At 47.6% G+C, this 21,867-nt stretch overlaps 2 protein-coding genes across 10 annotated transcripts; both read right to left on the bottom strand.

Moving 5' to 3' along the window:
* Positions 1-213: 213 nt before the first annotated feature.
* Positions 214-6,747, bottom strand: actr6 (actin related protein 6). Of its 3 annotated transcripts, XM_061282161.1 has the most exons (23): positions 6,401-6,747; positions 6,218-6,311; positions 6,059-6,146; positions 5,690-5,987; positions 5,515-5,608; positions 5,338-5,425; positions 4,922-5,234; positions 4,758-4,851; positions 4,593-4,680; positions 4,211-4,517; positions 4,024-4,117; positions 3,871-3,958; positions 3,459-3,802; positions 2,281-2,398; positions 2,135-2,203; positions 1,927-2,050; positions 1,730-1,865; positions 1,495-1,551; positions 1,322-1,420; positions 1,168-1,246; positions 922-1,093; positions 694-832; positions 214-593 (listed from the first exon to the last, which is right to left on the bottom strand). In XM_061282161.1, exons 1-23 carry the CDS (start codon positions 6,444-6,446, stop codon positions 464-466), a joined length of 3,159 nt encoding a protein of 1,052 aa, XP_061138145.1. In that variant the 5' UTR covers positions 6,447-6,747; the 3' UTR covers positions 214-463. The 3 variants fall into 3 exon arrangements, with proteins under 3 accessions (XP_061138145.1, XP_061138147.1, XP_061138146.1); XM_061282163.1 differs by lacking the exons at positions 3,459-3,802; positions 3,871-3,958; positions 4,024-4,117; ... (8 more) ...; positions 6,218-6,311; positions 6,401-6,747 and adding an exon at positions 2,711-3,399; XM_061282162.1 differs by lacking the exons at positions 3,459-3,802; positions 3,871-3,958; positions 4,024-4,117; ... (8 more) ...; positions 6,218-6,311; positions 6,401-6,747 and adding an exon at positions 2,729-3,399.
* A 176-nt stretch (positions 6,748-6,923) lies between these two features.
* Positions 6,924-19,731, bottom strand: eps8l2 (EPS8 signaling adaptor L2). 7 transcript variants are annotated; one of them, XM_061283716.1, is made up of 22 exons: positions 19,508-19,731; positions 17,927-18,076; positions 17,421-17,474; positions 16,546-16,596; positions 16,122-16,168; positions 12,916-12,980; positions 12,006-12,167; positions 11,757-11,906; positions 11,493-11,572; positions 11,320-11,426; positions 11,159-11,229; positions 10,887-11,013; positions 10,040-10,128; positions 9,903-9,977; positions 9,684-9,832; positions 9,439-9,625; positions 9,342-9,376; positions 8,988-9,270; positions 8,771-8,846; positions 8,538-8,709; positions 8,323-8,455; positions 6,924-8,257 (listed from the first exon to the last, which is right to left on the bottom strand). In XM_061283716.1, exons 4-22 carry the CDS (start codon positions 16,578-16,580, stop codon positions 8,180-8,182), a joined length of 2,121 nt encoding a protein of 706 aa, XP_061139700.1. In that variant the 5' UTR covers positions 16,581-16,596; positions 17,421-17,474; positions 17,927-18,076; positions 19,508-19,731; the 3' UTR covers positions 6,924-8,179. The 7 variants fall into 7 exon arrangements, with proteins under 7 accessions (XP_061139700.1, XP_061139702.1, XP_061139701.1 ...); XM_061283718.1 differs by having other exon boundaries at positions 17,421-17,434; XM_061283717.1 differs by lacking the exon at positions 17,421-17,474.
* Positions 19,732-21,867: the final 2,136 nt, after the last annotated feature.

Raw genomic sequence — 21,867 nt, 5'->3', positions numbered from 1 at the left:
TCACCCTGAAATTGAGCAACAAGCGGGAAATTTTGCTAACAAATCAAATAAAAATAAACACAACAAAAACTTTATACGTCTTCATACCCAAATGGTAAAAGGCTAAATCAAGATTTTTACTGTCCCATGACAAATTAAATATTTTTGAAAACTATTGTGGAAAAAAAAAGCCTTCATGTTTTTTTGGCACTGTGATAATAACGATCACGGAAGTACACCACAAATTTTATTGACCAAAATAAAAGATGGACATGTTGAATCAATGTGATTTCATTCAAGAGTTTTCAGTAAGAGTGTAAAAAAAACAATTTCATAAATACATAAAAAAAAAAAAAAAGTCTTCCTGAAGGACACCTTGACAGCCAATGGATAATAACACGTAAATGGTGTTGTCCGATGAGCCGAGGCGCTTTCAATCGACACCGGTTGTCATCTGGCTGTGTCGTCGGCACAAAATGGCGGCTCAGATGTCAAACTTTTCTTCGCAAACAAAATGTCCGTTCTCTTCGTAATCGTCGCGTGTGACCACCATCTCCTCGTAGTCGGGGTCGTTTGCCAGCAGCTTCCCTCCTTCCCACGCGTACGTGATGGGACTGTTGCCAAAGAAAAACAACACAAGTCACACAGAAAGGAAATGTCGCGCCAGCCACGTGAACTTGAATGAAATGCGTAAGGGCGAGCAGCGCCACTCACTTGTCAGGCAGCGTGACCTTGACGGGAACGTGAGCGGGAACCAGAGCGCGAAGTTCAGCTTCCAGGCGCTCCCGGAAGCCCGGAAACAAAACGTTGCCTCCGGTCAGGATGATGTTGCCGTACATGTGAGGCTGCATGTCTGCGCACAGAATGTCGTTGGAGCCTTGCTGCCTCAAACGTGCCCCCCAAAACCCTTTCCCAGGAGGCGGAGCCGGAAGCGAGCAAGACCTTCAGACAGAGAGCGGACCGAGTCCACGATGGCCTCGGGAATGCCCATCTCCTGGATGCCGACGTCGGAAGGGTGGAAGAGGATTTCGGGAACAGCGAAGCGCTCGTTGGCCAGCCTGAGGATCTGCTCGCCCGTCTTGTACTTGCCGCTCTGCACCACCTGCTCGGCCGGCTGGCGGACGACGCAAAAGCGGGTGAGGTGGGGCGCCGACGGCGAGGCCGCGGCGGACGAGAGCGCCCGCTCACCTTGCAGAAGCCCTTTTTGATGCCGCTGAAATCGGGCAGCACGTAGTCCCTCATCACCGTGTTGTCCTGACCCTTCAGCCTGCAAGCGGCCGCACACGCGTCGGTTCACCTTCCGCATTGGCGTGAGCTCAAAGAAATCGTGAGGCCGACTTACTGTGCGACGGCCATGTCCCGGTAGAAGTCCTGGGACACAAAACATACGTCCTCCTTCACCTGGTTGATCACGTGGGTCTCGTCCATCACGTGCAGCTGCCTGCAAAGAGGCACGCTCGGCTCGGCTCGGCAACCCGGCCGACGAGTCGCTGCACTTGATTCAGGCAGCCTTACCGATAAGAGATGATTTCTTTCAGGTGATTGGTCAGCAGCTTCCCTCCTACGTTAATCCTAACAGAAGGACAACATAATCATCATCACAACACAAACAATTCAAGTTACAACAATTCTGAATACCCCCCCCCCCCAAAAAAAAAGTCAGGTGGGGGGGAAAAATAGGAATGGTGGCAAGGACGTGTCTCTGCTCTGTTTGGGAAATGTATCTAAATTGACATGACCCATCACTCACCTGCGGATAGCGTCCTTCATTCTGCTGCCGCGGCAGTAGGGGGCGATGTGCGTGAAGGAGAAGCCGCTGTCCACCACCAGGCTGCACAGCTCGTAAGGTTCCGAGCGGAAGTATCGGCGAGCGCTCAGAGAGCCCGCTGAGCGACAAAGAGCGTCAACACGGGCAAAGGGCGTCCGGCGGCCACCGTCCACACCCACCGTTGATCCTGAGAGCCGACTGGAAGCGGTACTCCTCAAACAGGATCTCGTTCATGGACTCCTGGATGGACGTGAAGTTGAAGTAAGGCTCGCTGATGATGATGCTGCTGTCGGCAAAGTCCACCTGGAGACAACCCCCTAAGATGACGTGAACCGCGCAAGAAGTGCGGGAAGAAGAGAAAGGCGCTGGGCGGGTAAATGAGCCCACCTTGAACATTTCTTTGCCAAACAAATGATCCCAAACTTTCCTCTGGACGTCCCAGTTGACCAGGTAGCCCTGAGGAGGAAAGAAGGTGGTCGTGGTTATCTCTGTGCATGTCATGATTCTGGGTGGGGACGCCTTGACCTTCTCACCTTCTGGAAGGGCAGGATGTAGAAGAGTGCCGAGGGATCTTTGATCTCATCCAACTGGTTGGCGGTGAACGTTTTCATCCGGGAGGTCTTGGAGCGAAACTGGCAATTGGGAATGACGCTGGAAAGCAAAAACGGACACGAGACCTCTCAGCATTTTAACATTGCAGCAAGGAGTTATCAGGGAACGCGGTTAATATTTGTCCACAAGCGCTTTGGATAAATCTGACTTAATGCTTTAAAATCGCTTGGTAGTGTTGCATATAAAAATGTTTTCCTCGAGTGATGACTGGAAGATTCCGCTCACAGTCGCTGCACGTTGGGTGAATGTTTGAAAGAACTTTCTGAATAAATAAACGAAACGAACGGCTGGCTCTGCTCGCTCGGAAAATGATTGTTGACTAAAACGCGTCGCGTGCTAACAAAAGCTAACCTGCATAGGCAGGCTCACCTGACGTCCTCCAAGCTGTATCCAATTTTTGCCGTGTAGGCTCCGTTGTCCAACACTAAAGTGGCCATTTCAATTCCGAAGTAATGCCTTAAAGCGTCATTTCATCCCAACGCATTCAAAATAAGCCGGTGCGCTCGTTTCATGGGGAGTTTGGGTCATTTCCGGTTTCCTGCGCTTCTCTACGCTCATTGGCCGATACGTCAGAACGCGTCAGCCAGTCAGAAGGGAGCGCCACGTCGAGTCCCGCAAACAAGTCGTCCGGACGGAAACACAAACGTCCAAACACGGCATGCGGAATGTTTTCAAAATAATAATAAAATAATAATAATTTGCAACAGTCGTAAATTAAATGAATTCTTAAATGAAAAATGAAATGCAAAAGTAAAAATGTCACATATGTCATCCCAAGAAGAACAGCAGATTCTGATAACATTTTTACAATTTAACATAAAAGTCAATATTCAGGAGGCACGACGTAAAGCCCCGCTCCATTCAAAATGACATAATTACTGTTGTCTGGTGTCAATTGTCTTTTAAGGCAACACGCGTGGTCACGTCAGGTCGCCAAAATAGAAAAAAAAACAGTCGGGTGCCTGACAAAGATGTTGAGGAACCGTGTGACGAACGTGGCGAGCGCTTGCCAGTCGAGCAAACGTGGTCAAAGACGTTCGCAGTCTACATGATGGCCCCGATATGTCCGGAGTGCGTGTCCGCGGAGAGCATGACAGACCTCTGGTCCAGAAGTTCCCTTTCCCGGCCCAGCGCCACCCTCTCCAGCTCCAGCAGGGCGCGATCCCGCTCCAGCGCCACCCGTTCCCTCTTCAGCCACTCGCGCTCCGCTCTTGCCGACGCCCGCTCTCGGTCCAGTGCCATCCACTCCTGCTCCAAGGCCGCTCGCTGCTGCTCCAGGACAGCCCGGTCCCCACCGCCCCCCACCGGCGGCTCGGGCCCGCCGACGAGGCTGCCGTTGCACACCAGGCGACCCTCCATGGCGTCGTCCATCAGGTGGAACCACGGCCAGGAAGCGGCACCCTCCGTCATGTTGTCCATACCCGGTGGGGGGTACTTCAGGTCCTTGGAACCGCGTGACATTGTCAGTGTGACATTAGGACAGGTGTCGATGACATCATGATGAGGCGTACCTTGAACCTGCGTTTGAGATTGTCCCACTTTTTGGCCACCTGGTAGGTGGACACCTTCCCTTGGAGGTCCAGCTGCTGGATGATGGCCCTGACGCGCAAACACAGGCGAGGTGGTCACGAGGATCTCGACCGTCCGCGCGGCGGCCTTCTTACTTCCAAGCGGCCTTGGCGGCGTTCCTCCTGCCGGTGAAGAGATCCTCGTTGGCGGCTCTCAGCGTGATCAAGCGCCGAGTGTCCTGCTCACTCACTGCGTCAAAAACAAATGTTGGACCATAAAAAATAAATCATGATTATTTGGGTTGGTATTGAAATCTGCACAGAAATAATAGCCGTAATGTACTTTTGTAGGCGAGCTCGGGAGGGGCAGCGCATTCCTCTCCGCTGGCGTCGATGTAGGTGATGCTGTCATCGGAGCGGCAGAGGTCGGCGACCGCTCGGGCGTCGTCCATCTCGTAGATGGCCGCCTCCGGGGCGTCGGCCGAGGGGGGCGAACCCGAGATGGCGTCGTCCTCGCCGCTCCACACCGGCGCCACCTGGACCCCCTTGCCCGCTAGCCGACCCTCCAGGGCGTCGCTCATCAGCTGGAACCACGGCCAGGACGCCGCTCCGCCTTGGGGCTCCGCCCCCCGAGGGGGGAACTTCAGGTCCTGGATCAAACGCGACAGCCAACATTTCGGACGGCTCGCGTAAGCAGCGCGAGCAGCTAAAGGAGGCGAGCTCACCTTGAACTTGGTCTTGAGGTTGTCCCACTTCTTGGCCACCTGATCGGGTGTGATCTTTCCCGTCAGACCCATCTCCTTCACGATGGCCCTGCACAGAAGCGACGGGCATCAGGGCAGGTGACAAGGCGGCACGCTCGGCCCGTGGCTCACACACTGGGCCCGGACCTCCAGGCGGGCTTGGCGCTGTTCCTGCGTCCTGTGAAGAGGGCTTTGTTGGCGGCTCGCAGCTCCACCAGTTTTTGGATGTCCTCGTCCGTCACTGGTCAATACAGCGCGACGACAGTGAGAAAGAAATCTAGTGGGACCAAACGTACGGGCGGCGCTCTTACGTCTGTAGCCGAGGTCGGCCCCGCTGCGCCGGAGGTCGCCCAAAGCCAAGGAAGCGCTTTTGTCGTGGCCGCAGATCAGCATGTCCAACTCCGACTCGCTGAGGAACTCGGCCATCCCGCTGCGACTCCTGCGGGCTCGCTTCCTCGGCGCCGGCGACAGCAGCATCTCGCAGTCTTCGTCCTCGGCGACGAAGACGGGCGCCAAAGCGGGCGCGGCACCCGCCAGACGCCCCTCCATGGCGTCGTCCATGCTCTGGAACCACGGCCACGAGCTCGGGTTGGACTCCACGCCGCGCGGGGGGAACCTCAGCTCCTGTGGTAAACCGTCCGAGGCTCTCGTGACTCACAGATGGCGGTGTTGCGTAGCTTTCGGATCAGCGCTACAGTACAATCGAGTTTCTTGGACGTGGCTTCACCTTGTAGCGCCTCTTCAGGTTGTCCCACTTCTTGGCCAGCTGCTCGGTGCTCAGCTTGCCCTGAAGGCCCAGCTGGTGGAGCACGGCCCTGCCGACACACACTCAAATAAATGAGAGAGAATGCTTCACGCACGCCCGTCTCCTCCCATGATCTGGTTTTAAACGTAAGCAGCTCACCTCCACGCCATCTTGGCAGAGTTTTTCTTGCCGGTGAAGATGGCCTCGTTGGCGGCGCGAATTTTGATGAGACGTTCTGTCTCCTCTTCTGACACTGGGGGTGCAAAGAAGCCCACCACACTGCACACGATGTACGCCTTCCGTATGATGACACGATTGCATCGCTCGGGCCTACTTTTGTAGGAGCACTCGCTCATCCTCCTCCAGCCCACGGGAAGACCCTCGGCAGACTCGCCGCCGTCCGCGCTCTCTGCGGCGGCCGAGTCGTCCATCTCGGTCTTGATGAGGAACTCCAGGACGTCGTTGTCGTCGTCCCGTCGCCGCCGACCGTCGCCGGGCAGGCCCAGCGCCATGCGGCTGTTGTACAGGCGACCGTGCATGGCGTCGTCCATCATGCGGAACCACGGCCACGACTCGGCGCCGCCGCCCCCCGGCTGCTCCCCGTCCGCCGATTGGTCGGGCTGCTTCAGGTCCTGCGTGCGCACGCAGAGCGGGGTCAGTCACGCCGCGTTCGCCGCCGACACCGCGGGGCTGATCCTCGTACCTTGTATTTGGAGCGCAGGTTGTCCCACTTTTTGGCGATCTGCTCAGCTGTCAACTTCCCTTGCAGGTCCAAAGCCCTCAAGATGACGCTGGACAGGATAAAGGGGGGATTCCTCTTATTTCAAGGCACACCTTCTAAATGTGTGTCGGTATTGTGTACCTCCAAGCTATCTTGGCAGAGTTTCTCTTTCCGGTGAAGAGAAGTTCGTTGGATGCTCTGAACTTGATTAACCGCCTGATGTCATCCTCGCTCACTGCGGAGGTCAAAGTTAAAAGTTAAGCAGCTGGAGGAAGGAAGGAAGCAAGCAAGAATGGGAGGAAGGAAGAGAAGCGAACTTCTTACTTTTATACGAGTCCTCCGTCAAGTTGGGGCTGAAGGCGTCCATCATCGTCGCAGTCAAGCGACGACAAGCAGGCGCCTGTCTGTCGTCTTGTACTTCCGCTAAGCGCTTGGCCGCGGACGTGCTCCGTCCATCGCCGAGCGGGTGCGCTCGCTCGAACAACAAAGTCGAACCTTCTCCTTCGTTCCTGCTGGGCTGTTAAGTGGCTAAAGCTTGCGAACGACGCAGCAGACCGCCGGCCGGCCGGCGATTGACGGCTACGACCGGACCGAAGAATACAGTAAGCACCCGGGAGCGTCGGCAATTCGAAGGCGCGCTCCTTTCGTTGTGCAGGAAGGAAGCCGTTGCTCACGTGACCTGCGCTTTGGCGGAACCGGAGGGGAGGGGCAGGGAGGGGAGTGACAGTTTCCACGCACTTCCCAGCATGCTTTGCAGCGCTTGTGCCAAAGTAGTGAACATTTGTTTCCCCTTGTTTGGAAAGCGGTGGAAAGCAATAAAAACATGAAGAACACACATTTGAGTCAGTCAATTTTCATTTTTAGAAAGGGTTTCTTTCATTTTATTTCTTTAAGTTCATTCGCGTTCTGCTGTTGACGCGAGGTGCGTTCAAAGACCAATCGTACAGACGGAACACTCATCAACTTCACCAAAAAGCAGCGATATAATTAATGACGTGAGCTCTTTGCATAAACCTCGATGCAAAGGAGCTCCACTTTTTGGGGAGCATTCCATTATACAAGGAGTATATATTACAAAGTAGATTGTGATCATCATACATCCATTTTTATTATTCAGGTATTTTCAAAGCAACTTAATATTTCTGCATGTATTAATTTGCATTATAATTAAATGCTGACACTACAGCAATGTAAAAAGTGTTCATTTAAGAAAAAGATACGCGCGTTTTGTGATTTGAGGGAATTGATTCGAATGAATGATTGAGACCGAATTTCACCTTTCCCTTTGTCCCAAGCAAAGTGACAGGTGGTGGGTCAAAAATTGTAACAGAAACTCGATAAAAATGTCAACCCTTGAGAATTTGTGCCCCCCTCCGAATTTAAAACGGTCAGCCCTGGACATCGACTGACTCTTTCTCTGTCTTCCTCGGGGGGGGTGTGGCAAATTTGAACTCCTTCCCAGCCCAAAATTACAATATTGTTGTCAAACTACAGTGATGTCGTGCAATATTGAACCCCTTTTGTGTGATGATTTCCACGTCCGCCCAAAACAAAATGAATGACAAGATTGTTTAACATCAAATACTTGCCAGCTTTTAATCAGCTCGTCTTGCACTGCTTCGCCATCATATTTACAATCCTTTTGATTATTGACTTAATCGAAGCACAACAGTTGAAAATACACCCGTGCAGACAACACAAAGGAATGACGGCATTTGACGATCATTTACAGACTCCGTGCGGGATTATGGTGACGATTCAAAATTAGAATAGGAACCTGTAATGCTTTTTCTATCTCCTGATTCATTCTGTAAACAGCAATATGCAAATTCATTGGCTATACATACACCATGAGAAAAACGTGTCCGAACTTCCTGGCACAAATTACACAACCGTTTAATTCAGCGATCGCTATTGCCATTAAGCATCAACGTGCCCCACATGGCCTTTCCAAGCATGTTGTGTATTTTACATACATGTTGTGTACATTTGCTGATCCGCACAGGTTGCAAATGAGCTTGCGCACGTACAAAATGGGAGAAAAATAAATATTCAACAATAACGTGGTCTCGCACGAAACGAAGAGGGATGGGGCGCGCGTCTTCACTCTGTGCTCCCCGAGTCGATTCGCTCCTGTCTGCGCTTCATGACCTCCTGAAGCTCGCTGTCTCCGCACAATTTCTGCCAGGAAAAAAAAAAAGAAGGATGCAACCAAGAGAGTTCCTCCAACGGATATGCGAGCGTACCTCTATTTGCGTCTTCTGCACGGTAATCTGCGATGCGACGCGAGCGCCTTCGTCCCCGCACACGGACTTCAACTCGTCCTTGTTGAGAGAAAACAACTGAGCTCCAGTCAGGATGCCTAAATAGTCCACTGTCCTGTTTTTGGGGGGGGGGGGGTCAAAGAGCTCAAAGTCATCTCCAGAAACATTGAGTGTTAAGCGGCGTGCGTTTTACTGACGCTTTGGAGAAGCCCTTGGCAGCAAGCCAAGACTTGACCTGCTCCGGGCTGGAGCTGTACGTGAGCGCCACTTGAGCGCCTGCCGGTCGCTCGATGCGGAATTTCCGGGCGGGCGGCTGGCTTTTTTTAGCCGTGATCATCATCAGTAGCTCACTGTTGACTTCGTCCATCACTGAAACAGCGCAAATCTTAGCCAATTGCAATTCAAATTGGGAAAGAGAAATACAAATTACTTTTGTCTTTGTGTCGGCCTTTGCTGAAACTGTCTCCTGGGCTCAGGGAACCGGGCGAGGTTTTACCGTAGCCTTGCTGCATAAAACAAAACACACATTTTCATTGAGGAAAAAAAGAATACAATGAAGAATTAGCCAGTGACCTTTTTCTTCTTGAGCTTTTCTATCTCACTGGACAACAGACAAGACAGATTGAGTGCAGGCAAAGGGAGTTTACCTGGTTGTAAAAAGCCTCAGGCTCGTCCAGCTGGACAACATCCAAGATGTTGTAGGGGACGTAACCTGCTTGGCCGCTCCGATTCCTTAGTTTCCACCACTGCTTGTCGTCCTCCAGCACCTGAGACGCCAAATCAATTGAAAATACTGCTGAAGAAATAGAGAGAAATAATTCCACCTGGAGGATTTCGTCCGTCAGCACTGACAACTCGTTGGCATTCCGCGCTACAAAGGGGTAGCGGATTTTGGCATATTTGCGAGCGTTGGGCATCCCGTTGTAGGACCTTTGGAAACATACAATATTCCACATTTTGGTGGATTTGAAAGTTCCTACGTCTGAAAGGCCATTTCGTACCCATTGGATGAGTTGGAGGAATGGCTTCCGTAGAACTGCGAAGAAACACACCGATGAAATCAACCTGCCGAGTCTTGCGTTTCAATTCAGTTCTTACATCATCAGATGAGTGTTTTCTGTAATCGGGGCTCGTGGGGGAAACCAAGGAAACGGGGGAACCCAGAGGCCCACCGGAATACTCCGTTTCCCATGGGGCCGTCCTAAAGAGTTCCGCCGGAGGCTCCCAGCCATTCCGGAACTTGGGATAGTAGGGAGGAGCGCACCGATCCCTCGGCCACTCCGCTCTAAACAATTGAAGTATGAGATTATCGTTTTCATCAAGCTCGAGTAGTGTCGACAAACCTGGGTTTGGTCCAAGCCTCTCCTAGAAGCTCAAATATGGTGGTCTCTTTGGGGGTGAGGTGCCCTCGGAGGAAGTCCACGGCGTCTTTGGAGAGGTGAGGGGAGAGAATGGAACGAACCAACTCGGGACTGCCGCAACTCTGCAGCACCTACAACGGGGTCAACTGTCAGCACTGCCCCTGTGAGTAGGACCCCCTCGACAACACTTGTCGTTCTTACCAGCTCCAAAGGGCCGAAGAGGAAATGAACTAACTCGGATGCGCTTGGATTCTGGATGTGCTTCTTCAGTTTGGCCTGCAGGGGGTGCAACGATGAAGCTAGCGAGGAGTCCGTCAGGCATTAAAAAACGAGCTCACCAAGAGGTTGAAGGCCAGCTTCAGTTTCTGCAGGCTATCGATGAAGTCTTCCTCAGAGGGGGGCTTGGCTCGCAGGGTCAGCACGCCCTCTGGGAACAAGACCACAATGAACACAAGCGCCTAAGGTCGGGGTCATTCCATGGGTCCATTTGACCCCAACAAATCTTCAACCCAAAGGTAGAAATAATCCAGCATTATCTTGGATTCTTTTGGACCCAGCGCTGGGTTAGTTATTTCACACAATTTGGGTTTGATTTGAGAAGAACTTTAAGGAGTGGATACTGACGGGCTTTCTCAGCCTTGTTTGTTTCTTTTAACGCTGAAAAATGGATGACCTACACCATGGCCTTTTTCCTCATTTCTTCTCCTTGCCATTATTTTCTAATGCAGAGTTTGTTTTCAAATCCTCAAATGTTCCAGAAAGCGTCAGACTCAATGAACGGAGAACAATATCATCCGCGTGGGTCGTCAGCGACAGCGCGCATCCATCCAACTGTAAATTGACGATGCGTTCAAATTGCATGGACGTCAATAGAACATCACTCGATACGTGACGGCATTATCATGACTTTGCGTCTAAGACTCTTTTTGAGACTTTGTTCAAAGATGTACAAGAGAGCCAAATCAAACAACTGAAATTATTCCCACTTAGTAATAATAATAAACAATGAAAGTTGAAATATTGTCCAATAACTTGTTAGCAAAGGCCATATTGGAATATGAGTGTTCACCACCTGGCATGTCACTGGAGAACACCAAAAAATACAAACACGGCAGTGTGAGCTATATGCAACGAGTTGTCTGTCACTTGACGCTTGGCTCCACACAAGAAGAAAGGGCGACAGACCTGCTGGTCCTTTCTTCTTATTCTTCTTACTCTTGTTGCGCTGGTTGAGTTGGGAAAAGGCCTCCCTCGCCTTTTGCAAGCGCGCCACAAATAGCTCAATATCGTCCAGGGCACAGTTGAGGAGTTGCTACAAAGGAGAACGACACCAATGAGGGCGTCTCACCATGGCACCACTTCAAATATTAAGTACAGTGAAAAATGAAAGAGAAAGATCCAAAATGTTTGATAGGGCTTACATCATCCAAGTGTCCCTAATAAAGTGAAACACTCACCACATCCTTCTCGATACGCTGGGTCAACCTTTCATGTGACTCTGGGTCACTGTGTCCAGAAGATCGTCTGTCTGCACCAAAAAAAAAAAAAATTACATTATTTTGTCAATCAATTGATTCACTTTGAATGATTTGGGCCAGATGTGAGCATTTTCTTGGACCTGGGATTGGGGCAGAAACACGTCCCTTTGCAACAGGGGCGCTGGCCTTGGCGGGCGTCTTTGGAAGTATGGTCTCTCTTCGGTGCTTCATTTTCTCCTGGTTGATTCTGCAAGAGCAAGAGGACATCAGGACCTTCACCAAGTCAGCATGTTTGTGTGCGCCATTGTCTTACTTGAGAGTCTGAAGCCTCATTTTCTTCCCGCATTTGTTGTCTCCAAGAGCGCTGTCGATATCTGCGTGAACCAATTCAGCCTGCGAGAGACAACCAGTCCAATTTGATGAGACGTAGATAGATGCAGAAACAGGACGATAAAGTTGGATTTGAAACAAATCCATCTACCGTTTTTTTCCGTGTATAATGCGCCCCCATGTATAATACGCACCCTAAAAATGGCATGTACAGGATGCAAAGTGAGCCACGCGCTGCGACACCCACCTCCACCTGGTCACACTGGAAGAAGTGGATGTCTGGCCGATGCTGCTCGTTGTCCTGGCACACCAGCAGCAGCACGGACGGGTAGCGCGTCTGATTCAGAACGGCCTGAGACAGGTGGATTGTGGAGAGGGGGAAGTTCTCCAGTTCCTCCTGCACAAAGAGGACATCCAAAAAAAAAAAAAGACTCGGTATGAACACACGTTAACGACGTGCTTAATTGCAATTTATGTCAGCGCAATGCAAAAGGACCTGGGTGTCACAGTCCAGCAGCCTGACTGCCTTATCAGTGACTTGCAGGAGCATTTCTTGAGTCCAAATCTTGTCTTTTGAATCGAGGAGTACAAGTTTCTTGATGGCGTCGTCCACAGTGGCGATGGACTCGGTCTTGTCCATGATGAATGTGGACAGATGCTAAACCAGGGACAGAGAGAAGGTGAGACATCAGTAAAAAAAAAAAAAAAGGGGTTATTTGCTGAACGTGAATCATTTTCAGGAGTAATTATGAATGACATTCAAATATTAATATACCGTATTTTCCGGACTATAAGGCGCACCTAAAAACCTAAAATTTTCTCTAAAACCAACAGTGCGCCTTATAGTCCGGTGCGCCTTATGTATGGACCAAATTCTTAAATTTAAACTGGCCCAAAGCATTGTGTCATGAAATCAATCATAAGTGGCCCGCGGAAGACTATGAATTATGACTCAAGAAGACTATGGATCATTATTTTATGATTATAAAGTAATTTGTTGCGTCTGAAGTTGAAATAAAAAAGATAAAATGGAAAATGATTTGATTTGGATTAAAAATCTGACATGATGCATTAATGGTGCGCCTTATAGTCCGGTGCGCCTTATATAAGGACAAAGTTTTAAAATGGGCCATTCATTGAAGGTGCGCCTTATAGTCCGGTGTGCCTTATAGTCCGGAAAATACGGTACATGGATAATATGTATACATCAATGATAATAACAATGTGAGCTATAAAAGGAGAATGATTCACCAGTCAAATGATTCTCCGCCAGCAATTTACACAAACTTTCATTTCCTCACTCACAAACGACAATTACGAAACAAACTTTTAATGGAGCCTTGTTTCTCAAAAAGTAAAAGACTGTCAAAACTCCAGTTGAACATTCCCAAGCGTGTCAACCTTACCTCAACATGATACTGTGACGTCTCCTGCATGATATAATTGGAGTTGGAGTATTTTTTCCTTTGCTCTGAAAAAGAAAAGAAAAACATTGGGAAAATGTCGGAAACTAAAAGAAGTAACGGGAGAAACACTCGCCTGGGTTCCACATGTTGCAGCGATCCGAGTACAAGTGAATCAACCAAAGATACACTTGAGTGAACTCAGCACACCGGCAGGGCAATAAGGAAGAATGCCTGCCTACTTTATATGAATGCTTCCCCCCCTCCGTCATATACTCTACTGGGAAATGGTGATAGGAGCGAAAAGAAACCAAAACAGCCAAGTAAGATGACTTAACACGTCAGTTTTGCGGCAGAAATAAATCCACAAATAAACAAGTTGTTTTTATTTATTTTTATGTTTTTTTTTTTTTTTTCCTCCAATGGTTGACTCCCAAAGGAGTGGCAAAATGGATATCTGAGAAGTTAAATATTAATTGTGCTATCAAAGAGTGGAAAGTTGAAGTGTGTGTGTCTCACTTTGTATAATAATAGCAAGGATTACACTAAGTGCGCCATAAAAGTGACAAACATTAGGCTCAAAGATCACAGATGATGGCTACACATCAACACAACATCACGACAACTTCCTCATGGTTATCACGAGGTACTATTGACGCTAGCTATAAAGTGCTAACTTTCAAGTTGATGTTTATATGCTGTCATTATCGCCACAGCGGTCAAGCGTGAATTGAGATTTGCCCATGTCAAATAGGATTTCACTGCATTTCAAGGAAATGAGAGGAGTTGATGTTGGCTGTGTTCACGCCCACAATGGCGCAAACCACCCTGTTGTGACCAACGGATGGTGTCACACGCACATTTGTTGTCAAAGCTCGTGTGGCCACAGATTTTCATAATGAGTCTCTTGAAATAGCACATAAGACCTATTTACCGGGTGAATGGCTTGCAGGTAACCATTACATGGCTATTAAATGAGACCAGGTCAAACACTAGAGCAAACACTTTGCCACACACGACCTTAAAAGCTCTTGTTCCTTCCACATTGGACACATTGTGTTGAATGTGACACAGAGTAATTGACTCAATCGGTCAGGTGGCACGTCGGGAACGACTCCAGTGGCATTTTGAATCGCAGTAGCTCGTGTCGATGGCGTCGTGTGCATTTGCCTCGCTGTGCCAATCCCTCTCGGCTCATTTCTCCCGGCTTGAAAGAAAGAAAGAAAGAAAGAAAGAAAGAAAGAAAGAAAGAAAGAAAGAAAGAAAGAAAGAAAGAAAGAAAGAAAGAAAGAAAGAAAGAAAGAAAGAAAGAAAGAAAGAAAGAAAGAAAGAAAGAAAGAAAGAAAGGCGTCGGGTGTCTGTCTGAAAGCGGAGCTGGCCGCCATGTCTTATTAATGGCGCTTATGGCGGCCAAGGCACGAGCTCGCAATGTTGGGCTGAGAAGCCAAAGCTAATGAGCAGAGATAAACCGTGGTGGCTGGAGGGCAGACTGTCAAACTAGGTCCAGATCACATTGACATGGCCCACATCAAGAGCATGCAAATAAAGTGCCGGGCCGTGTGATTGTCCCCATGAAATGCAATAAGTCAGACGACATCATTGGCTGGCTGGCTGGCTGCCTTTTGTTTTTACTGCCTAGCAACATTTGGATGGTAGTGTTCAAAAACATGGGGTGGATTTCTTGCCACCATTCACAATGGTTGACAAACTTTTTACGTCTGAGCGAAAAAAAAGGTTTAGTCAAGTGGTTTCCACCTGACAGTGATGCTAAGCTACGTAAGCTAACATAGGCACTCTCATCTTGGATGACACTAGTGCAAGTGTACCTAAAGATGTGGCCGTCGAGTGCATCGCACAAATTAAACAAGTGGATGTTTTGATTTTTAGAGGGAGTCTCTGCTCTGTGACCAAAGGTGCTGATAAAGAATCATTTGCATCAGTGGGTCAAGTTTTCCATACAACATACTGAGACCGGATGGCAGATGGTCACTGTTGTTGTTGTTGATGATGATGCTGCTACACAACAGTATCCCATCTCCTGGTTGGTGAGGACAAGCAAGCTGCTCCGACCCCGTGCTGACCATCTGCCGCACAGGCTGAGGCGAGCCGAAAGGAGAATAACATAAGCTCCAGTCGCCAGAAATACGACCAGGCAGGGGGGCATCCTGTGCATTTTTGGACGACTGTCTTAAGAGCACCAAGGTGCCAAGCCGGACGGCGTGGGAACATCAGCATGCCAATATCACCATCATCTAATTTTAGAATAAGCACTCATGGAAGACGTTTGTTTCTGAATCGTGTGTAGTACAACATTCCTCTGAGGTCTGAGGTTTGCTGGCTTGCGACAGAAGGAAGAAAGTCGGCCTCGTATTTTCCCCCACTTTTCAATGAGGCTTTTATTCACCTGCAGCCTGTTCCGAGCAGACTTTAGAAACCGCCACACCCTGCACCCTTCGCTAATGTCAAACACTGGAACACACACACACACACACACACGCTATGTATACAAAATGATGGAGACACGCTTATGAAAAACAAGTGGACCCTGGCTATTGAGGGGAAAGGGATCGGCCAGCCTGCAAAAAGGGAAAATCGGTGTTTTGTTGATGCTCGCTAAAAATTCAGGTTGAGTCGGCCTTGACTCAACAAGTTCATTTCAGTCAGTGTTGTAGTGGTTGCAACAACAACAACAGCAGCAGCAGCTGAACAAGACGATATTTTCTCTGTGTGTGGCAAACTGGCAAATTGCTATTTTCATTCAGATCTCCCTCTAACAAAAAAAACAAAACAACAATAACGTGTTGGTACTTAGAGGGAAAGAAAGGCAGGGCTGTTTTAATTACACGTGTGAGACAAGTTAAGGCGAATCCGATAAAGTGGCCGTTATTTAATACTCACGAAATGAAACGTGTGCTAACAAGATTGCGAACAAGCCAGTTTAAGTCTGTAGGCTCTCTCGGATCAACTCAAACTTTTTACCCACACAATAAACAGAAGCTTGGTGTCATCATTTTGGATACAGTGAATACAAATTCCTCATTGCACTAAAACCGCTGGCAACCGTGGAAACGGGATCCCATCCAAATGGTCAAATTGTACACTTTTATCCACGTGTGCGTTGTCATCAGTATTTGAACGGAAGCCTTCAAAATCCAGGTTGCTTCTGTCGAGAATCCAACCCAAACACAGCAAAAGCATAAAGTGCTTACCAAAGAGTGCTTTGGCGCTGATCTTGCTGTCCGATCTTGCCACTCCACTGCAATGACAAGAAGAGATGGCGTTACGCTGCATTCCCTTCATCTTGTCTCCAACTACAAGTCCAGCCCTGTCACTTTTTTCACAAAAAGTGTCAATCTACGAGATTCACACCATATGGAGCGGCCAGAGTGCAAGAGGGAGAGTGGAAATGGGGGAGGGAGGGAGGGAGGAGTGGGAGGAGGAAGGGGCCCCCAGGGAAGCTGCAGCCAAAAGCTCGCTAATCATTCTCAACAGAGGAGCTCTGTGCTTCAGGTCCCTGACCTGCACCACCTTCCACATACTGGCTTAGCCGTCGTGACACTCACCTGCGATAAAGAACTACGCTAGGGAAAGGTAAACACAGAGGGAGAGGATGGAATGTGAGGTGACACTCACTTGGCTTGCCTTGCTGGAGATCCCAAGGTGCTCATGGCTCAAAACATCCACCTGAGGAAGGAAGGAAGCAAGGCGTCATAAGCACACGCAAGACTGGACACAACATACAATCCAGTTTAAGGTGGCCCTGCTGTTAGCTGTTATTGTTCAGTACTACAAGCACCGATGGCCCACTGACTTAGATGATGTAAAGGCCCTCTGTACTGAAGTGACAAGTCCTAAATGTCCATTTTGTTCTTGTTAGAGAAATAGTGGCCACAAATTTTTACTAATCAGGTTGTGTGAGTTTTTTTTCATCCTGTCATTCGGCTCAATGAGGTGTAACACTCATTCTCATTACATTTCGACGTACAGAGACAGCTTATGACCGAAAGTAGGTCAATGAGACGTTTGCATCCGTCCTCCATCTTGTCATTGCCTGAACTTGCTCTGTTTTCCTTGCCTTTCCTTTCCTGTCTCTCAATCATCCCCTGCGTGTGGCAATGGAACGGTGGTATGTGTGTGTGCTCCATGGAAACACTCAACTGTTCTTCCACTGAGCCAATTTGTTGGCAACCCGGGAACTCCTTTGTGACAATGGCAGACATGACCTGATTCAATTCCCTCTGTATACAATTGTATTTACCACATCCCTTTTATTTAGGCTCATTGATGCTAATTAGCGTGACCTCACTGGAATCAGAGCGATTAACAGGCGTAGCCACCTTTGAGCATGGAGCCTCCTCCTCGTCTGTCAAGGCATGCATGGCCTCATGACGTGACGTAACACACATTTTTTAAAATGACTGCCATCCATCCATCCATTCATCCACCCATCCTCTGAACCGCTTTTTCTACACATAGATGGGAATGAATGGCTTTTATGATTGAATTACCTGAGATCTCAGTCCTGATAATACACAAGGGCTGGTGTAACACAACTTGTCAACCTAAGTCAACATAAACAATTGTAAGGTAAGAACACAAATAGCAGGAGAAGCAGAGTGTGGGGGGGAGCAAATGATTTGTACTGTATATAAAGGGGCTTTAAACTTAATCCAAAAGAAAATTGACTTAAGGATTTGACTGTTGAGATGAAAATGGATTTAAGGATTTGACTGTTGAGATTTTGAATCCGTGTAAAGCAAACGCATGATATATAACATTTAACATCCCCTGTGATCTATTCTAAGGTAGCCTGCCGTCTTAATGAGGTGAGAAAACATGAGTGCAAGAACGTGACGGGACGGGATTAGCACATTGTGTTCATTCATACACATGACGTGAACTAGAAAAGAAGCACTTTTCCTGCCAAGAGCAACATTTGCCCATGTTCCATTCCAACGCTAATCTACTGTCAACACAAGAAAGAAAATGTGTCCAAGCTCGACCAACACCATACTTCCTCTTTTTCTCCTTATCGCCTCGCGTTCATCTCTACGCTCTTTTGTTCCTTCCTTTGGAAGAGAGAGAGGAGGACAGGTTGGCTGTCAGTCCGGTGAGGCCCCTCAACCGCTTTGTTGAACAAAGACAGCACCGGTTTCATGACAAGCTGCAGAAAAAGGTTGGATTGAGATATCTTCCAAAGCTTTCGGGATTCCAAACGATGGCAATGAGCTTGGATAGCTGCGATAGCTTGGATAGCTGCGATAGCTTGGATAGCTGCTCATTCACAAGAGCCAACATTCTAAAGCCAATCGCTGAGGCGAGTCCTTTCTTGTTCACTCCCTGTTTGTCGTATCACTCATGTGGCTTGCTTGTTCTGCTCAATCAAATCTTTGACATTCTTAATACAAGTTCCCCCCCCCATAGCGCTATTCCACTCCAAGCTAACCGTATCATTTCTAGAACCCATAATAACTGGTAAGTGATGAGAAGACAGCATAATGTGTTTTTTTTTAGCTTCTAATCAAAAAGATATTTCTTAATTACAAATATATCTATGTCAGTGATGCATACAGGCGGAACAAGGAAATCATTTTCCATGAGATGCCAATAAAACTCTTCTTGTTCGTACATTTGACGTCCATCCTGAGAACGTATCAGGTTTGAGTTCAATCAATATGTGAGTGAAATGAGACAAAAACATCCATGGATAGCGTGCCATGACATTTAGATAGGTAAAATCGGTTCCTTGGCTCAAGAATACTGGATTGGTCCATTCAATTCAATAAAGCTCCATAGCGGCAAGATCCGCCACATCTTGCCTCACACGTGAATAGTGAAAGAATCAAAGCCTAACATGACCTTTAGCCATTTGAAATTTGACAGCACAAAAGAAAGTTTGTTACCATGGTAGCGCCATCGTCAAAACATGATTCGTTTGTGAAGGGCGGCGCGTTCACAATACTCTTTCGATAATGTGAGTGGAAAAAGAAAATCTAAGCTTGCGTAATGTGGACTTCACCCTTCGTACCCGACGCAGCCATTTTGATAAGTGTTATCTGCTTGTCTCTCTTGAAATGCCGTTTGATCTCAGCTGGTGTTTTCTTGCTTCATTGTGACTCAGTGGGAAATGAATGAAACGTGCATCCGTCGAAACAGCAAGCAGCCTTCAAGCAATCAATTGCTTGTTAATGCGGAGCACATCCATGAAAGCATCTGGAGAACTAACTACACGTAAGGCGAAGCGAGATTATCATCGATGTCATAATATATGATAGCTAAAAGCAGTAAAAGCGTCAGAGTGGGAGCGCTTCATGGAATATGATTCCGGGGCGTTACATAAACAAAGAGTGTTAATAATTCATGTTGTCTTGTGCCACTTAATGACTTTGCACTGTGTACACGGAGATGTTCCTATTGTGGAGGGTGTCATGTGTTCTTTTTATTGATATTTATATCAAGATTTTTTGTATTGCATTGTTATATTTAAACTGCTGGTATTTTTGTAAAAGCAGAATTCATGTACTGGACTCCTTTAAAAAAAAAAAAAATCATGAAAGTAGACTTTGTAAGCAAAGGTAGAGAGAAATCAACTTACTTTTGTGTGTTGTGAATTGAACGGTCAAGGTGAGCAACATGGAAGCCGCCGCCGAGCTGCCGAGCTGCCTGCCGCCAATTAGCACACACAAAACTCCCAAATGAACGGTGCACGAGAGATCCGAGCCTGCAAGCAAAAGTTCCTGTGGCTGCTGCTGCTGCAACACACACACGCGTAGTTTGTGTTGATTTCCCAGAGCAGTCGCTGAGGAGGGAGGGAGGGAGGGAATGGAGGAACAGGTGAGTGACAGATGCCTGCCAGGTAATTCAATAGGAGAGGGGAGGAGCTCCTTAGGGTGCTCGCTCGCTCACTCGCTGTGTTTGCATGTCAACTGGGGGTGATGCAAGTGACCAAAATCACATAAAGGAACTTAAGCCGCCATGATACAAAGGCTGTTTTGATTTTTTTTCCCCTTCTACTAGCCATTATATAAGCACTTGATTTCATCAAAGGTAGGCAATCAATGTGATTTTTTCCTGCTGGCTTGAACTCTATCAGAAGCACTGACCTATAAAGTGCAACATACATTGTAAGATTTGGTGCATGAAATTGCCTTTTCTTCCATTTATTAGGGAGCAAGTATGCAGTCCAAACAAAGGTTTGACCCAAAGGCCTTTCTATGATTTGCTTTACGTAGCAGTTGGTTACTATGGGAACCTTTCGATGAAGTTTGATCATTAACTGAAGCTGTTAGCGCTGACAAATCATCAATCAACAATCAATATTTGAAGAAGTTCAGGTGGAAATGTGGCTGGAAAGACTTGGACTTGTGTGATTATTGTACAAATAGTCATCTTAATTAAGTTATTGTCATTCTAGTGTTGAGCTTAAATGAAAGAATCCCTGCAAAGCCAAATGACAGTAATACAAATGTAGAACTTTTCAATTGGACATGAAGGCAAGTCAGCCATATTGGGTTGAAATCTCAAAATGTTTGTGAATTCAAACCTTTCATCCTTGGAATGAGATTTTCTGTCCAGTCTTTATCGGAGCAACCGCGCCCTCTATTGGACGATGTGTGTTGATAATCACACATCATAAATTAAGATGTATAAAGCAATTGTGCATGTGAAAATAAGTAACATAACCCTTTCGTTAGTCTCGCTCCATTAAAGTGAACTATCTGAGACCTTCCAGGAATGTTTTCCACTTTCTAAATATATACTGAATTACCTTTAAAAAAAAATAAATCATGCAATTATCAGACACTCCTAGTCAGGTACTTATCCATTTTTTATGATTAAGAGATGAGTGAATCTGCGTGACCACAAAAATGACCTTGAATAAAAACTTTGCATCCATTATGCCCTGGCATCTTGAGAAACCTCGAGAAAGTGGCAGCATTACACTTGGGTGTACAGTATCACTTGAATGAATAGCGCTCCGATCAATAATTCAAAAAAAAAAGAACACAAAGAGAAAGAACAGACCATGAGATGCTAATTGGATGTAAATGGAGGCCACATTGTCCATTTCTGTGCTAAGAAGGATGTATGTTATATATAGACTGACCTTGATTGGTATTAAAGAGAAAAATTGGAGTTTGATGACAAGTTGGACGTTTCGGGGCTCATTTTGACTCTGTAAAATACATTTCAAATCTCTAAAAGGTTTTTATATCAACTGAGATTTCACTATGTCGACATTTTAAACTTGACTCTATTGTAAAGTGACTGTAAATATACTCACTGTACTATACTTCATTGAGGAAAGGGAAATACTGGTTGTCGTGTTTCTTATAAAGTACCTTGACGCCACAGGGGCTTATAATAATATGAAATATCCATTTTAGCTGTGTTTCTAAAATCGATTTTGCCTTCAGTTAACACGTTGGACAAGCACTTTACATGAGATTGAGTGGCTCATGATGGTGCTACTAGCCGAGCTCAGAATCTTTTGGAGGTGCTACTTGGTAGGAGAAGTTTCATTGTGTACAATGAAAACATTGGGGCAAAATGTGGCGATCTAGCCACACGTAGCATCCATGCGATTGGCAAAATGAACTGCCTTAACGTGGCCAGCTGTTTCATTGTCCCCCTCAGCATCTAGCTGGCTCTCTGTCTCGCTTGTCCTCTCACACAATCTGCATAGTGTGGCTGGCGCAAGAAGGGAGCCCTTGTTTGCCTTGAATGCAGGAAAGGCAAGGGGGGGGGGGGAGATGCTCCAGCTGTGGAAGGACAAGACAACACAACAGCATCTCACATGTGGCGAATGGGGGGCGTCCAGGCTGCGGGGGCTGCACACAGTGGCATTGTTGCGGGGGTGCAGCTGATAAGAGTCGGAGAAATGGATCATCCCCTCCCCTCGTCTCCTCGTGAGGCCCTAACGCAAAACACTCCTCTTGACGTAAGGCCCCGCAG

The sequence above is a fragment of the Syngnathus typhle genome, linkage group LG7, assembly GCF_033458585.1.
Source record: "Syngnathus typhle isolate RoL2023-S1 ecotype Sweden linkage group LG7, RoL_Styp_1.0, whole genome shotgun sequence".
In the NCBI taxonomy this organism is placed as follows: domain Eukaryota; kingdom Metazoa; phylum Chordata; class Actinopteri; order Syngnathiformes; family Syngnathidae; genus Syngnathus; species Syngnathus typhle.
This window is presented reverse-complemented; position numbering and strand designations above follow the sequence as displayed.

Coding starts and splice junctions, on each gene's coding strand:
- actr6 (XM_061282161.1), bottom strand. CDS start 6,446: ATGATGGACGCCTTCAGCCCCAACTTGACGGAGGACTCGTATAAAA. Junction 2,399..3,458: donor AGGGAACTTCTGGACCAGAG/GTCTGTCATGCT, acceptor TTTGCTTTCCAG/CGTCATTCCCAATTGCCAGT. Junction 1,247..1,321: donor CGGGACATGGCCGTCGCACA/GTAAGTCGGCCT, acceptor GGCCGCTTGCAG/GCTGAAGGGTCAGGACAACA.
- eps8l2 (XM_061283714.1), bottom strand. CDS start 16,212: ATGAAGGGAATGCAGCGTAACGCCATCTCTTCTTGTCATTGCAGTGGA. Junction 11,230..11,319: donor TGTTTCTGCCCCAATCCCAG/GTCCAAGAAAAT, acceptor TTTTTGGTGCAG/ACAGACGATCTTCTGGACAC. Junction 11,014..11,158: donor AGCGTATCGAGAAGGATGTG/GTGAGTGTTTCA, acceptor TCTCCTTTGTAG/CAACTCCTCAACTGTGCCCT.